Below are 17,125 nucleotides of genomic sequence, written 5' to 3' on the forward strand. Positions count from 1 at the left end.
TGTCCAAATAGTCCTTCATCAAGGAATGTACTTTAAACAGATAAAAAATTTTCTCCATTCCTCCATAAATGTTTAAAACTTCAGTCACCCCCCCACCCCCTATGGTTAACAGGAAAGTATTGAATATTATAAAATAGCTAGAAGAAAGTCTTTTGAATGTTCTCACCACAAGAAAATGATAAATGCATGAGGAGATAGATACATTAACTACTCTGATTGGATCACTGTACATCATATGAGGATACTTCAAAAGGTCCGTGGAAAAATAGAATTAAAAGATAATACGAATCTTTCCATGGATTTTTTGAAGTACCCTCGTATATGTATTGAAACATCAAATTGTACCCCATATATATGTACAATTACAATGTCACCTTTCCAAAAATTTTGAAAACAGTTTAATGGTCTACACAGACCAAAAAAAAAAAAAATTTCAGTCACCCCAATATGTTCTAATGTACTCCTACACTTGAATTCTCTAGTTAGAAATGCTTTTTGGGGAAACACACCTTCCCCAAGCCCTGTCAACGAGATACGCAGCAAAAATGAAAAGAGAAAGAGCACAGTTGTGCTGGTTTTACAAAAATAACACGTCAGAATCACAGAACTGGCCACAACATATTTTAGCACTATAAGAAAAATCACACTCAAATTGCATATAATCAAGCTATTTGTAAAAAATTATGTACTTCATATTGAGAGGGCAGCCTTATGCCCAAATTTTGAAAAATAAAAACAAGACCAAATGAGAAAGCTAAAAATGGTATATTTTCTTGTTCTCTTAAGCTGTATGAGTTAAGCGGAACTCCCTGAATGCTGGTTTTAAAAAATGATCCATCAAGCAAAGCCAGTGAGTGTTTCAGGAAAGGCTGTCACCAAAACCACATCATTACTTGGCAAGCAGTGTCCACCTCCCTGACCCCAGGAATTCACTACCTTGGGCGCCAGAGATGTGTCAGCAAAGGGGGATACCATCTTGTGCTCCAAGCAAAATAGTTTCTTAAACTGAATGAGCATGGCCTCCATAAACTGAATCATTATCTGGTTACCCTGAATGCCTGAGCTGGTGTTTTAACCAGTGTGCCCACGGCAGGGGCTGAGGAGACATCAGCTGTGCCTCCCTGACTCATAAAGCCATTGTACATAGTAGGCCCTCAGTAAAGAATTATTCAGTTTAATTACCTGTGTGCAAAGTTTGGAGATCTATATCTACGGGAAAGAAAAAGGAGTTAAGAGCCAAGAGGAGTAAGAGAGAAAACAGGAGGAGGAGGAGGAAAGGCCAACAGCAGAAGCACAAAGGGCCTCTTGTACTCCCAAGCCCAGGGCACCGATATAGAGTGAAATTAACTACAGTTTCACCCAGGAGCCAGAAATGCCTTTTTAATAAGCAAACAGGGAAGCTGATCCCACACACGACCCTCCTAGGAGAGCTTTCCATCTTTTGAGAGCTTTTGGTCAATGAAGGGTAAGTGAACAGCTGATGCCAGCCACTGAGAGAGAGAAGCTGGTGAACTGGCTCATGGTGATGGGCTACCTCTTCCTGCACGTAGGTGGGGAAGAAATGAAAAGACCAAATCCCAACAAAGTCAACAGACTACTTCTTGGTCCTGCAGAAAAAAACACTTAAGCCAGTCATCAAAGGTCTAGGTCAAAATTAAAAATTGCTGAGGGATGGTAGGGGGAGAAACTCACCTGGTAAGATTATACTTTCTTTTCTCTGAGATGTGTATTTCCAAGCTATTTTTTAAAACAGGCCCTCCATGCCTGCATGCATGCTAGTGTGTGTATGTGTGTGTGTGTGTGTGTCTTTGTCTCTGTCTCTCTCTCTCTCTCTCCCGTGTGAGGGTGGAGAGTACAACCACAAAGACCATCACACTAGGCTAAAGACAATACAACACAGTATGGGGCCCGTCCACTGACCTAAGGGCAAAACTCTACCACAGCAGGACCACATGGGGGACAGTGGCCCAACTTTTTAGCACACTGCTGGCAGCCCAGGCTTACCCCTCTAGGGCAGAGCAGGACCTTGACGTTATGTGTCTGGCCAAGAGGTCTCTCAAGGGGTTATGTAGCCGATGCTGACAGGTGTAAATCCCGGCCACTACCAGAAAGTTCTGAAGGACAGAGGAGATCTTCCCAATTTCTTCTACCTTGACTCTTTCCTCCAGACTTATAGGTTCCTGTGGGGTGGCAAGCTACATGGTGGACTTGACTGGCAAACATGTGACCTAAGTATAACAGGTAAAGTGGGAAGAGGTGATATTTTTGTCATCCACAGGGAAGAAGTGACTCTCGAGTTCACTCTGCCAGCCTTAGCAAGGGAAGTCTGGATACCTGGACAAGGTGATGTGAGACTCGGGGATGAGGGCCGGAGCTCAGAAAGGAAAGGTGGCTATTTATGCTGGCTTTCGTGCAGAACTTTGTGACATGTGGACAACAGGAGAAAAGGAGAGAAGAAAGAAGGCCGTCATTTAGCTGGGTGGCGACAGCGCTGGAATAGCAAACTCTGCACAGCACTGCTGTTGACTCGCGGCTGAGTCAGAGTAGATGGGGCAGCTCACGTGCTCCAAGACCCCTAGTGCCTCCTTATTCCACACACATGATATTTCCAGCTGAAGAACAATGTCCCAATCCTTCTGGCAAAGAGGAAGGTGCTGGGAATATTTTATAAAGTCTGTGTTTACAAAATTTAAAGTTGATCATTTTAAATATCTCAGTTCTATCAGGTGCACAATGTCGCTTTTCTTGAAGATACTCTTTCACCTTTCTAAGAGCCAGTCCCCAGGGAGAGGGAGGATATTCTTTGAGATGAGTTTTCTTAAAGGGATTTCTAAAACAGACCAAGTTCCTGTTCACGTCAACATGAATATTACCTAATGATCTGTCCCTTTGTCATCAGCGAAGAGTGTAAATGTAACTGGAACATCTGGGGGTGGGGGGGGGGGCAGGCAGGAGGGCAGAGACCAAAAACAGGACTCCAGGCCAAAGACAACACCAGAGGATCCTGAAATACGGAAAGGAAGTCACCATCTCCAGTGAGGCTGCTCATACACTTCGGGGGGAGAAGAAAACCGCTAATAGGCATTAAATGAGAGAAACCGAGAAGGCAACGGTGTAGGAAAGCAATTCCAGAGCGGCTGCATAAATAGAAGTATTACATTATAAAACAGGGAACTGTTTGTTCCAGTCCATAGACCCTGGGTGAAATGACAGCTGTACACTATTTAGTTTGGGGCACCTCATTAATAAAAAGGGAATTCTGAGCAGAGTTAAAGAAAGAATTGAGGGGTGAAAGGGACCAGCTTTTAACGGAAGATTAAAACAATGACGTATGTGGAGCTGGCAGAAAAAGAGAAAAAAAAAAAAATAGCACAGACCCTGAAAGAAGCAGGTCTACATATCTACGTATATTGGTAGAAGGAAGGAGAATCCTGTGAAGTGACTCAACAGCAGAATAATGGAGCGCAGCAGGATCAAACAGAGGCCAAAATACCCTGGTAGGGAACAGGGTCCCCCCCACAGCCAGGTGGATGGCACGCAACGGTCTCAGTCTCTGGCCGCAGAAGTGAGCCTGTGGGTGTCGGTCCCCATCCCTCGGTCCTGAGAGCACTCACACGCAGAGGGACAGGATCAGAGACCAAGGTGAGGCCTCACAGCTGAGGCATTTAAACTTGAACCTGAAGAGGCATTTCAAAGACACATGGGAAGGGACAATCCTGCAGTGACCTGGAGGTGACAGAAATTATCCTGGTGCCCAACAGCACTGTCCTGAAGACACAATTTATACTCACTGTAAGGGGAACTTGCCTTTCCACAGTGATATGAAACCTCAACCACTCGAGTGGGGAGAAAACTGCTAAACTGTGGTATAACCTGTCCTTTGGGAATCACAGTCTCATTTATGTGGAGAAGGCAGCGAGGACAGGAGCAGGTGGGCAGAGGGCTTTGGAGGGACTTAGGCGGGGGCGCCTCCAGGAAGAATGAGGCCGACAGGAAAACTGACATAGCAGAGTGTCCGAGATTCAGCAATGTCTCCTGCCGGAGTAAGGTTAGCCATGAATTAATCATAGGTACCGAGAAAATGAGGGAAAATAAAAAGTTGTACAAGAAGGTAAATGAAATTAGAAAACTCTACATGGCTCAGCAGTGATTAATATTTATAGAGTTACAGTGATGAAAACACTGAATATTAATATAACCCCAAATTATTATTTCATCATAATGGAAGATGGAGGGAGGGGAAGAGGGAGCGTGGGGGTGCAGTGCCTGTATCCGTGGGCAGAGAGTGTGGGGGTACGGGGGGGGGTCTGTGCGAATTTGTGGCTGGGGTATGGGTGTGAGCTGTCCAAGTGGTACGAGTGGGTGGGTTTGCAGAACAGCACACTAGTGATATCCTCATCGTCCAGAGTCGAAGTCCAAGTGATAATGTCTAAAACTTAAAAACAATCAAGAAACAGTAGTAGGAGCATGATGAGAAATCAGGAAATAACAAAAGAAGCATCTAAAAGTTGAAAGCCATTCCCCTGGGGAATGGGATGGGGGAGGGTCATGACATTTTTTCGTAAGGGTTACGTAACTTTCTGCCTTTAACGATGGTAAGATTGTGCAACTTGACAGCATTAAGATGAGACCCCACGTGGCTATGACAGCGCAGTGAATGAGAAGCTGCTGGGGGTGGAGGGCAGCCTCGAGGCTCCAGTGTGGCCAGGTCACGAGGCAAGGCGCACTCAGAAAGAAAGAGAAGTCTGGTGACCAGAGTCATGAGCTCAGTGTCCATGAAGCTGGCCAAAAGCATGTGACATCACCAGGAGATGAAAGCCTCTGGAGGCCGGGAGCAAGGACTGGGGCCTGATGCTCAGTGACCAGGTTGGGGGCCATGAGCAGAGACGGGCATTCAAGAGAAGCAGGAGCACGGGGGAGGAACCCACACTGGATGCCAAGAGGAGGGAGCTTCAAGAAGGGGCCAGGTGACAATTCCAAATGCTACGCAGAGACACGAATAAGAAGGACCAGCAGGTAGCCGCTGGGTCGGGTAAAGTGCAAGCCAGTGGTGCCCTTTGCCAGGGTGGCTTGTGACAGGAGGAAACAGGCGTTGGCAGGCTAAGGCGTGGACCAGGGAGGAGCAATACAGATGTTCTTCCAGCAATTCCGAAGAGTCTGCTGTAGAGACAGTGTGGGGACCTAGGACTAAGGGAGAGCCTTCGTTTCACCGTTTTTAAAGAGGCAAGTGGCTGTCTTGTGCTCCACGTTAAGAGGAAAGGACTAGACGATTGAGAAAACAGAAGAGAGGAGGTGCCTCTGCCGAATGAGGTCCCGATGGAAGGAAGAGTCACAAAGAGGAGGAAGGGAGGATGAGAGAAGGTGACTGCAGAGGAGAGACAGAATGGGAGTTGAAAAATGGGCACATTCCCACTGGGAGGTCTCGACTCTGAGGTAGTGAGCAGGACTGGCCCACGGACCAACCGAGTCCCTCTCAGATACAGTCATAAGTGTCAGAACAAGGACTTGTTTCAACCCTCTCTAAAGTTCACTTTTACAGACCAGACCTTGAGGCCACACACTGTCTATTCTGAATACTGAGCAAGACACACAATTCAGCATTTCTATGTCAATATGAACCCATACATTGGGTCTAGAGTACACACTGGAGGAAATCTGGGGATGGGGACAGACTTCTGCTGGCCTGCTCTGCGGGCAGACCTATGACTTCCCTAAGGCTGAGCATACGCCTGAAGAAAAGTGCTGCCAGATTTCTTTAAAAAAACAAAAAAATAAAAAGCAACAATCCAGGCACATTCTTTCCAGAACACAGCAGTCACCTGCAAGGTCAGCAATGGACAGGAGGAGCAGCTGCACCAGTAATGTTTTCCTCCAACAGAAGCCCTCAGAGGCTTCTGGAGGTTGACATCCAGGCCCACAGGATGACTCACCTGGGTCGGTGGAGGGGCACCTGCGGATGGTGAAGATCTGCCCCAGGTCCTCATCCTCCTCTGGAAGGCCCTTCTGCAGCCGCTGCAGCTTGCGCAGGCTCTCGCTGCGCTGGTGCTTCATGGACCGCACGTGCTGGATGAGGTTGAGCTTGGCCTTAGTGGAGTAGTTGCACAGGACACAGTGGTAGTAGCAGCTCTCGCCCTCCAAGCCGCTCTCGTGCTGCTGCAGGTGCTGCGGGGACAAAGGAGAGGGACATGCCTTGGGTGAGCTGCTGGAATCCCACCATTGCATGAGCCCAACCTGTCCTGGTAGCTGCCAGAGGCATGCCACTGGGGACATGTCTCCACAGCCAAATGGGACAGTTGTTGATTACGGGATTCCTTAGAGGAGCTGTCTTTGTTTTCCTGTACCCCTCCCTAGCAGCTCTTTGAAGACAGCAGCTAGCTGACTTGCATTCCTGTCTCCCCCAATGTCCCCTTTCGCGTGACTTCTCAGAATGCTGGGAATACTGCTGATCAAATGGGCGCTCCTAGTGTAACACTGGTTTTCCTGGCACAAACATTAAAAGGGTCCCTTTTCCACTTTTCAAAGTGTCCTGCTTTACTTAGACTAGGGGTAGGCAAACTATGACCTGCAAGCCAAATCCGGCCCACTGCCAGTTTTTATAAATAAAGTTTTATTGGAATACAGCCACATCCATTACTTTATGTACCATCTATGGCTGCTTTTGAAACACCAGAGTTGAACAGGATTGTGACAGAAATGGTATGGTCCACAAAGCCTAAAATATTACTGTCTGGCCCTTGACAGAAAAAGCTAGCTTGTCCCTGCTTTAGGTGACAGCCTATGGTCACCCTACCTGAACAGCACCCTAGGTCAGCAGTACAGACCCAAAGCTGCTATCTGGCTCTTTCACAAGAAAGATGACTCAAGTTTTTGTATTTAAAACTATAGTCTATTGGGAGAACCCAAAATTATATTTTCTGATGGATTAAAAAAATGACAGAAAAGTAAATTTTTCCTGACTAGTTAGCTCCCTGTCAATATTTCAAGGTCACTTGGCTTATCACTGGCCAATATCATTTGGTTATTTGGTGTAGCAGATCGTCAAAATTACATTCTCTGTTGTGTTTAGGTAGACACAGTACTGATGCCAGAGCATGGAAGCCCAAGAGCCAGCAGGAAGCAGGCACACACAGGATTAAAGCTGGGGCGCAAGAACACGAGGAGTCACGGGAACAGTCAGTGGACCCCAGACGTCTGTGTCTAGGAGACTTACAGAATCCCCAAGAACTAAATTCATGAAATATGATGAAAGCTATGGACCCTTTCTACTTACTAACAGGAAATCAGCATGCTCCTGGTGTAGGAAGGTCATTTCCTTCATTTCAAATGACCCATTTGAGAGGAAGAGGCAATTTTTCTATTGGGTGCACTGCACGTGAAGCAGGGGAAACAATCCCAAAAAGCTCAAGTGACAAAGAGAACTAGAACCTGGGTCTCATCTCCCCACACCATGTAGCCAGCACCCTACTGGAGGAGGAAATTCAGCTAATATGTTTTATGTGCTCATGTGGTTACTTGTACTTCTTTCTTTCTCCTCGTCATCTGTCCCCAAACCCCACTCAAGCCTGGCCCAAGGAGCTACACCAAGTGTACAACAAATACTTTGGAGCTGCTCTGTTACCAGTCTCCTTGCTAACCCACACTCATTCCACTCGATGTCTATGCCTTGATGATGGTTTCTGATCCTGCCTGAATATCTTCCTTTTCCAGCTAATAATGCAAGACACTGAGAAGTTAGAGCACTTCTAACTTCTGCACTCCACACAATACTGAAAACACCAGAGTAACCCTATGAAAGCTTCCTGTTTGAGGACACTGCCCTGAGGTTCACATGCTCATGTGTGTAGGTCCTACATTCACTAAATAAGCGTGAAAAAGCCAGAAGCATGTCTGCACCTTGCTGGAAGAAGAGAGATGAATGCACCAACTAAATGTCATGGAAAACTCACTGGAGGAGGATTGAGGCCCTCATGTAAACTGGTGAATGATTGCACAGGAAACCTTGCTAGTCTTCAGGTAAGAATGCAAAGGGCTTCACAGGCACCCAGAGAGAAGTCCCCTCTGTCCCCACGATGGGTAACTGAACACACTGAGTGCAGAGCCTCAGAACAAAATAAAATCCCCACAAGTAACAGCTGTCATGGAACAATTTCACAACCAGAAATAGTAGTAAGAAACAGCAAGCTCAATGTTAACTACTAAAGAAATTACGACAACTGATAATAAAGAACTACTTTTCTTGAAATAAATCTGAGCAGATTGTTTTTTAATAGTTTATCTTCAGTTTGCCTCCTTCGTGACAGGGCTCCATGCAGAGGACTTCCGGAGGACAGGATGCACCAAGGTGATGCTTTCTGTGGGCTACACCCTGGGGAGAAGGGGGCACTGAGGGGTACAGCTGAAGGCAAAGGAGGAGTTTGGCCACGTTCACTCTCCCCAACTTCTCCACAAGGCCCCTCAAAAGCCAAAAACTGGACCAGGATATTCCTGGGAGTGAGAGTTTGGCTTGGAATTGAAGAGCAGGAAACCTGTGCAGGAGCCAGGAACTGCTGTCCTGGGTCACTAAGACCAAAAGAATTACATTTATTAAAGCTTCAACTACAACTGAGTAAATAAAAGATAAGAGAAAATAACCATGGAACCCAAAGCAATAAGTTCCATCAAGGGATTTCGGTGGTATCATCAACTATGAAATCTGAGCAAAAATCACTAAGCCTTACTTCCAAACCCCATTACCTCCCCAAGAAACAGGATTTCCTTGCAATAAGACACTGCATTTTAAACACAAAATTTTAATACTGATGTCAGGATTCCATTCCAAATGCCTGGGGTTTCCAATCTCCAAGCCCAAAGACAGAGATGACATGGCCAAAAAGAGTTGGACATGAATTGAGACATAAAATGTCTTTTGTCCTCAAATCCCTGGGCTTTTGGGTGATAAGGGTATATGAATCCTGAATTGAAAAAAATATCATACTGGGAACTCTCACTTAAACAAACAAAAACCTGATATGACAAAGATACCCCCAAACTACTTTATACTCAAGCTCATGTTGGTAAACTGCAATCTACTGTACTACCACCGATTCTTTCGTCTACCATTCCAGAGCTATTTTGGAAAGGAAATGGGCACGCACTACAAATCATAGAGAAAAGTATAAAGGGAAACGAGGAAAACAGAGCCATGGCCTCTTCAGTTGACCCTAGTACAGGGGACATTTAGAGTCCTCTCTTGGAGACTTGCACAAAAGCTTAATTTAAACATCCAAGCTTGCTGTGCACTCCAAGTTCATTCTCCAACACATGAAAAAAAAAAAAAAAATCCAGAACAAACTATCTTCTTTGCTAGGAAACACCTGCTTATAGAGGTTATATCCCAACCCAAACTTCTGCTAACAGCCTGGGTCTACTGATGTCTACCTGTGTGTGAGAAATCCTGTTCTCACCAAATTTTCTAGCTTTCTTGTTACTTCTCAGGCTGCCCAACCTGGAATCAACAGGGACACAGAGATAGCCACAGGGTCCTGACCTCTATGACCTTTTCCACACCATCTGGTCATTTCCCAGGCTTTGAGCAGGTCAAGCCCTGACCCTGCTGGCCAGACTCCCTCTCCCTCCCAAGTGGCTCTGGCCTCATCCCCAGAATCCCACCCTTGGAACCTACCTAATGAGATGCAGCCGGGGGTGGGGGTGGGGCGGGGTGGGGTGGGGTGGTGCCTGACGAGGCCGATGAGACTCCATGGGGCAGTCAGTCAGCCAAGGGCATGCTTTCCCAACAGAAGAGAGGAGATGTTTTCATTTGGAGAGGGAGGGAGAATAATTTGTTCCTGACCCAGCTAATTAGAATACCCTCAATTGGGATCACAATGTATTTAATTAAATTTACTGTTATATACGAAGAATCCACCAAGGCACAAATCCCAGTGGTATACTCAATAAAGGAGAGGCATCCTTTCAGAGTTCTTGCTGTCCTCGCCAGGCAGGAAATTTTTCTCCTACGCAAATCCTAAATTCCCACCCTCTCTGTCTCTATCACAGAACTCTCCCGTCAGAGATAGGGGGACCTGGGTTTTGTGTTACTTTTTTCTCTTTACTTTGTGTTCACGCTTCCTAACTGCTCTCCTCTGTCAGGTCAGAAGTGTAGTTCAAAACAGAAAACAAAACAACTTTAACTGTGGTTAGGGTATTGTAGTGCTACCCAGAACCCAAAGGAAACTGGCTGTTGAGCCCACCTGGTGGAGGTTTTATTTCGGTTTGATTCCAAGTCTCCACGACACATGAGGTACTGCTTGTGCACGCGCACACGCACGCACACACACACGCATGCGCGCACACACACACATGCACGCGCACGCGCGCACACACACACACAGCACATATGCCCAACCCTAGGGGCTTAACCTGCAGGTGATTCAGGCAGTGTCAGTGATGACTGAGAGGACATCCCAAGGGGAAATGAGGAGGACATCCTTTTGGCTTGAGTACCATTGTCAGAATATTCCACCTGATGAGCACTGAAAAGCATGGAAACCTTCTAGCTTGCTCAAGAAAAATGAGCATCTTCCACAAACTACTACTGAGGAAGCATGGCCAACCAGTAAATCAAGAAAGGAAAATCAACCAGCTAAGGAAGGAAGGGTGGCGGCTGAGGCCCACCCAGCCTCTCCCTATGACCTTGAATCTGACCACGGTTTTCCTTGATTGTCCCCCAGTCTCTTCAGCTGATATAAAAAATGTCTACAAAAGACTGGCTTGTATAAACTGCAAAGGTACAACAGTTTTCACGAAAAGAAACTTCTACACTTGGCCACAGGATTAATTTTCTAAAAGATCAGAGAAGTACAATGTCCTATAAGAAGGAAATAAGTATCTAGTTGGACTCATCAATGGGAGCAGAAAAAGAGCCCAACAATCCCCAGCTCCTCCAAATTACCGCCATGCAGCAGACAGTCCTCAGTGCCAGCAGTTCAGACTTTGACACCGTTAGGTGGTCGGCGCCTACTGGTGGAGATGAGGCTGGGGTGGACTCACTCACGTTGGTCAGAGACCTCTTCTTGAGCCTCTTTCTGATCTCGCTACAGCTATTTATAGTTTTAAATGCTCATCCCATCTCAGTGTAGCTGGAAGATAACACTCTGATGCTCCTGACATGGAAACATCCGATGTCCCACATCTGTCTCTGTGACTTCTCTTTCAGGTCTGGTTTGGGGAGAGGAACTCAAAGAGCAAAAGCCCTCACTGCAATAAGAGGCACCTCTGATGACAAGCCTGGCACGTAAAGCCAAGTGCAAAAAGCAAATTAATAATTAAAAAAGAAAGGAAAGGAGAGAGGCCAGGCTGCATTACTTTGTGGGATTCTGCCCATTAATATGTCATGCTCGTTCACTCTGGCCAAATACTGAAAGACGAAAAGAGGGCTCTTGTTAGAAAATAACTCATCGTGAAAATCAAAAAAATGTGTTCCTGTTACTTGTTTCCCAGGAAAACTAACCAACTTCTGTCAGAGAACATTGATTTCTGTAAATCTGGAGGGGCCCCGGCTCCTTCCTCCTCCCCAACAATAGGAAACTTCTAACATCTGGTTCTTCATACATGGAATGCAAAATATTGATCAGGTTTTGTCAAAGCCTCCCTTTTAAAGTAGAAATGGATAAAGTACATCCTGATACACACATACCCACGCTCACTCACGATTCACAGATGAAGCTTCCTCGGGGAATAACACCTGTTGCTATAAGTGCACCCACACCTGCATGCTCAGCACACCTGGAGGTGCATACCACGCAGCCCTGTTCCAGAGCAAACAAAAATGACAAAACCCTTTGATGAGGCAAGGCCGCTCCCAGGTGTCCCCATGAGAAGCCATGCACCTCCTGCCAAGCAAAGAAACCCCACAGAGGGATGTCCCAGAAGGCCCCTGAGACACCTGTCACCTGATGGGCACCTAGGCAAAGGCAGGGGGAGGGTCCGTTTGTAACCCTCCCCAGTCCATAAAACTGGAGGTCACATGATAGAAGAAGCAGCGGTCACATCGCTGCTATCCAACCCCCCACCCCCCCACAGGCAGGGAAAGACTGCTAACCACAGCAGGCCAAGGGCTTGGCATCTCATCTTCAGGGAAAGGACTATACACATCTCACTAACAAATCTAGAGAGAAGGAACGGGAAGAAGATGAGGATCCCAAGTTAGTCTGCTAAGTCCCACCATCACAAGATGAAAAAGGGAAGGCAGAAGTAGTTGCTCATTCACTATCGCATGCGTGTGCAGCACTTACCTAAACTTTTACATTTTCTTATTACAGCCCTATGAGGTGGGGAGTGTCTGGCGCCTGTCCTTGAAGGAACCCAAAGTTCGGGAAAGTTACGTGATGCCCCCAAGTTCTCACAGGGCATGGAGGAGACAAGACTAGAACCTGGAACTTGAGTCCAAGTCCGCAGCCATCACACCATGCTGCACTGACCGCAGGTGGCATTCTGGAACACAAGATTCCCCAGACCCAGGTATTCACCTTGCATGCCTAAAAAAACTGTTTCAGGTGTCATGCAACCAGGGGTGGGAGTGGTTAATTTTTTAATCAGTGAGATTGTGTTACAGTTCCAAATTTAATGTCACATTTTTAGGAAGACTCTTGGAAGGTCAACCTAAATATATAAGCTTTTTCTATTTAATGTTGGCTTTTCATCCACTCATGCCCTCATCTTTGGCACATGCTAATTTAGTCCCATTTCACTGTGGGAGCCCTGCAGACACCATATTAGCTCCAACCACGATTTATAAGAAAAAAGTGAAAGGAAGTACAAATGTTCCCTTAGATCAATCCATTTGGGTTGCTCTGACCTATTTTCTGGTTTCTAGGCCAGGCTCCTTATGCTCTGGAATAAGCCATGATTGTTTGCTTTCAGTATCTGAGCTCCAAGGCCAGAGTTGAGATTTCCCATTCCTGGATCTTTGCCCCTACAAGAACGTCACTGCCTGATTCAAAAGTCTCAATATTAGTGACCCTGGGAAGTACAGTAAACTGTAGAAGAAAAATAAGTCTAAATCTATAACTATCAATAGCCTGTATCTGCCGTGGCTGTCCAAATACACGGATCCTTGCAGAATGTTGATGCCTTCACATAAGAGATTTCACTTCCCTCTGTTAGAAAAACTCCAGAAAGGAGTGTGGAGTAACTGTTTACACATGGGGAAGAAGTTTGTCAGGCACACAGCAGTCCTCCCCTCAGAGCACGACATCACAAACACCACGAAGGGTGGTTTGCAAAATGCTTGAATGAGTGTCTACAGAGCCAGGAAGCTGTGGGGGGATGGGGGCACATAAAACAACCAAGAGGGTCCTACAAGGCTAATCACAAACTAACTACCCTTCAGAAGCTATCTAAAGCTCCCAGGACCTGACAATTACTGCCTTCACTGGGATAGTATAGGTTAAGCATCCCTAATCTGAAAATCTGAAATGCTCCAAAATCTAAGGTTTTTTTGAGCATCGACGTGATGCTCAAAAGAAATACTCATTGGAGCATTTAGAATTTTGGATTAGAAATGTTCTGGCCAGTTAAGAATCTGCAAATACCCCCAAATCCAAAAAAATCCAAAATCTGAAACACTTCCGACCCCAAGCATTTTGGATAATGGATACTCAACCTGTGGTAACAGAAACTTTCTTCATTAAGGTGCAGATCTCTCCTAGTGCTGCTTTCTAGCTCACAAATTTAAGTCCCCATACAAAAATAAAGGCCACTACATACATGCTGCTCTGGCTGTGCTCATCCAACTCCACATCAAACTATTGCAAATAACGGTGTTTTAAGGTGCACTCTGGGTTAAGCCAGTTTCGTGGAAAACCCTTGCTCTGAACCTCACTAGCTGTGCTACCATGGACGTGTCACATACACTGCTGAGCCTCAGTTTCCTCGTGTGCAAAATTGGGACAATAACAGAACCTCCTCATAGCACCACCGAGAGGATTCAATAGGAAAATTCACACAAAATGCTTCATACAGTGTGCCTGATACACAGCCTTATAATAAATGAAGCTACTATTATTACTATTACTACTATAGTTATTTTTCAAATTAGTTAACCATTAGGATGAGGGTTGGAAATGAACATCTACTGAACATACCTGTCTGATATTTCTCCTCTTAAACCACCCTGACCCCTCCTCACACCTTAAAGAAGAATCCTGGGTTGACAGTGAAGAAATTGTAACATACAGAAACCATGACTTAGGGGACACTGAGCACATACCAGGCTGACGTCTTCTTTAAATGAGGTGCTTAGATTTTAAGTTATTTAAAGTAATTTGCCCAAATTCATGCTGCCAGTGAGGGCAGAGCCAGGATCCAAACCCCAAGTCCATGGCTTTGCCACAAAATCATATCTGTTTACTGGATCTCTCCGCACATTAGGCTGCCAACCAAGGACCACGTTCTTGCCGTGTTCTGCCGTGTCTGCCAGCATCCCGGGTGAGGACCAGGGAAGGGAGGAGGACTCGGATGAAGTGGGTGGGAGATAAGTGCCTCACTCTCCAAGCCCCTCTGAAGGACTTGCTTATTTGTACCTCCAACTCCACGACAGTCAACATAGGAGAAAAAATACCTGCCTGGTGGTCAAAACAGGTGCGGTACCTTGTCTGTCAAATGGAGATATTTATATTTGCCGTCTTCTGAGAAGGTAATTTTTAAAACCCAATGAGGAAACATGTGAAAATCCTTCAGAAGATGTGAAGACTACCCAAATATTTGGCACAGTCACAGTCTTTCTACCATGAGCCCAGACCTTCGTCACTTGTGACGGGAATGTACAATACCATGGGCTCAGTGGTTAATGATGCAATTGGTGTTCTAGCTCAGTGGGTCTCTAACTTGAACTGCATCAGAAGCTCCTGGGCGGGGGGCTTGTTATGCTGTAGATGGCCAGACCCACCCCGGGAGGTTTTGATTCTGCAGGTCTGGGGTGGGGGCCAAGAATCTGCATTCCTCATAATCTTCCAGGTGATGGTGACGCTTCTGACCTGGGACCATACTTTGAGAACTGCTGCTCTGGCTCAGACAGCAGCAGCCACAGACAAGAAACCCAAGTCAGAATACATGGAGATATTCCCCTACAGGGAGGAAAACTTCCCAGACCTAAAATCTCTGCACCTGTCTTTTCCCAAAGAGTATTTCAGATTCTAACAAACTGCACTAGATAAATCATGCAATGCCTGCACACAAGAATTCACCTCCTTAATGAAAAAGTCACACGGCAGCAGCTTCCCGCTACTGGCCTGCTCCAAATACTTCATAAAAGTCAGAATTGGCTCTATTCATCTTCCTCTCCCTTTTCGCACCTGCAGCCTGAAATTTCCTGGGGCTGTCACTGGCAGCGTGACTCTTGGTGGCAAAGCATGAGGCATCACTTTTTCCTCCCTGGCTCTGCATCCCGCTGTGCACACCTGTCCAGATGTCTTGCTGGAACTGAGCCCGCGGAAGAATTTCAACCAAATATGAGAAAAATAAAATGGTCTTTAAAATTCCTCCCACGCTCTTAAACTTTCTGGTTGCTGCTGCTGAGAGCATGAATGTGGTGCTCAAACCCAGCGGCCTCTCCTGAGCTCCCACAATTTGCTAATAAATACCCTCATCACCTTCTGCATGAGAGAAGATGGGGCAGCCTGCGCAATGCAGACAGGGGACAGTGAGCACCCACAGGGCTGACTTCCTCCTCAGTAGAGGTGCTTGTAGTTTTGTTTTGTTTCATTTTTCTCTTGTAAAACGGGAAAGGGATGAGGCAGGGGAGAAAAATTCCCTCTAAACAAATGCCTTTGGCATGGATCATTCCGGCTGCTGCAAAGATCTCACCCTTTCTCCTTAAATTCCATGGGTTTTGCGGTAGGTTGAAGGAGAGAGTTACGCTTGTGGAAGGAGGACAAGGGACAAGCAGAGTAAAAAGAGAAAAATGCTTCTCTGAGGAAGCAGAGCAGAGTCTGACTCAAGGGGCAAGGAGATGGCCATCTGCAGAGCGGGCGGCCACGTGGCGGGAGGGACACAGTTTTGCAAATGATGACACAGCTGGTTTCTCTGCTCTGCTTTCGGGTTCCCCCCATAAATAACCCAGACAAACACCCTGTGCACTGGGTTTTGCTCTCTTCCCCCCCTTTTTAAGTCTCATTAAAAGCTGATACTGTTCGGCCTTAAGATGGAGAGCTCAGCATGGATTTTACTGAACGTTAAATCAACCAGCAAGCGCAGCCAGCAAACTCTGTGGCACTTTAACTTTAAATAATGCAATAATTATTGAATTTCCTTTTTATAACTGAAGTGCTGGAATGTAAACAATGGGGCTGTAATTGCAGGAAGGGGGGATCAATAGAGGCAATCGTTTTCAACCATGTTAATTGTAAATACAATTGCTCCAAGATGTCAGCCTGGTTCTTCTTGCTCCCAGAATCATCCTAACGGATGACAGAGTCCAACTTTCCCATTACAGCTGTTCGTTCCTTTAAGAGGTTCTCAATCAGGTCTGATCAATCTGTCAAGATAATGCATGGAGTAAGTAAGACTCTTCCAAACACAGGCTCCCAATCAATAGCCCGGACCGGCTTAATGAGGTGGGGCTAAGGCCCAGAGGGAGGCCACAGCCCCCAGCTTGCGCCTAGATTTGGCAGGCTGGCTTCCTCACATGGCCCTGATAAACAGATCGGCCCTTAATGAGGACATTAGTTATGCATGCTTCAGCAAGCAACGAGGCACCCATCCCATGGGACAGACGGACAGAAAACAAAATAGATTAACAGAAAACAATACGGTGCCAAATTAGGTCTAACTGAAGGCTTTTCCCTCCTTCTCCTGCTTTCCTTAATTGTCCAGCAGAGTGGAGGACATCAATTAATCATTCCGATGGGCATGACTCAAAAACCGCGAGCATCCCTTGGGCTGTCCCTGAACATCGGCACCTCATTTCCTTGACACCCTTTCCAGCTCACAAGGGGGCTGGGGGACCTCTCACAGAAGGGCCTGGTACCAACAGCAGCACAGAAGAAAGACAAGGCTGATCCTTGAAGTCCAACAGCCACACAGGCCGGCTGGCGACTGAAGATGGACGAGAACAAACTGGTACTCCTTGAGGCGGATGTCCAAGATT

General features: G+C 46.3%; 1 protein-coding gene across 1 annotated transcript in view; it reads right to left on the reverse strand.

Annotated features, from left to right (window-relative positions):
- The window catches only part of ZFHX3 (zinc finger homeobox 3), a 263,420-nt gene that overhangs the window by 86,581 nt on the left and 159,714 nt on the right, over window positions 1-17,125 (reverse strand). The window contains exon 5 of the mRNA XM_063109662.1: window positions 5,931-6,162. Within this exon, the coding sequence (XP_062965732.1) occupies window positions 5,931-6,162 (232 nt within the window). The remainder of the gene's footprint in view (window positions 1-5,930; window positions 6,163-17,125) is intronic.

This window comes from Cynocephalus volans, chromosome 10 (assembly GCF_027409185.1).
Source record: "Cynocephalus volans isolate mCynVol1 chromosome 10, mCynVol1.pri, whole genome shotgun sequence".
Lineage (NCBI taxonomy): Eukaryota > Metazoa > Chordata > Mammalia > Dermoptera > Cynocephalidae > Cynocephalus > Cynocephalus volans.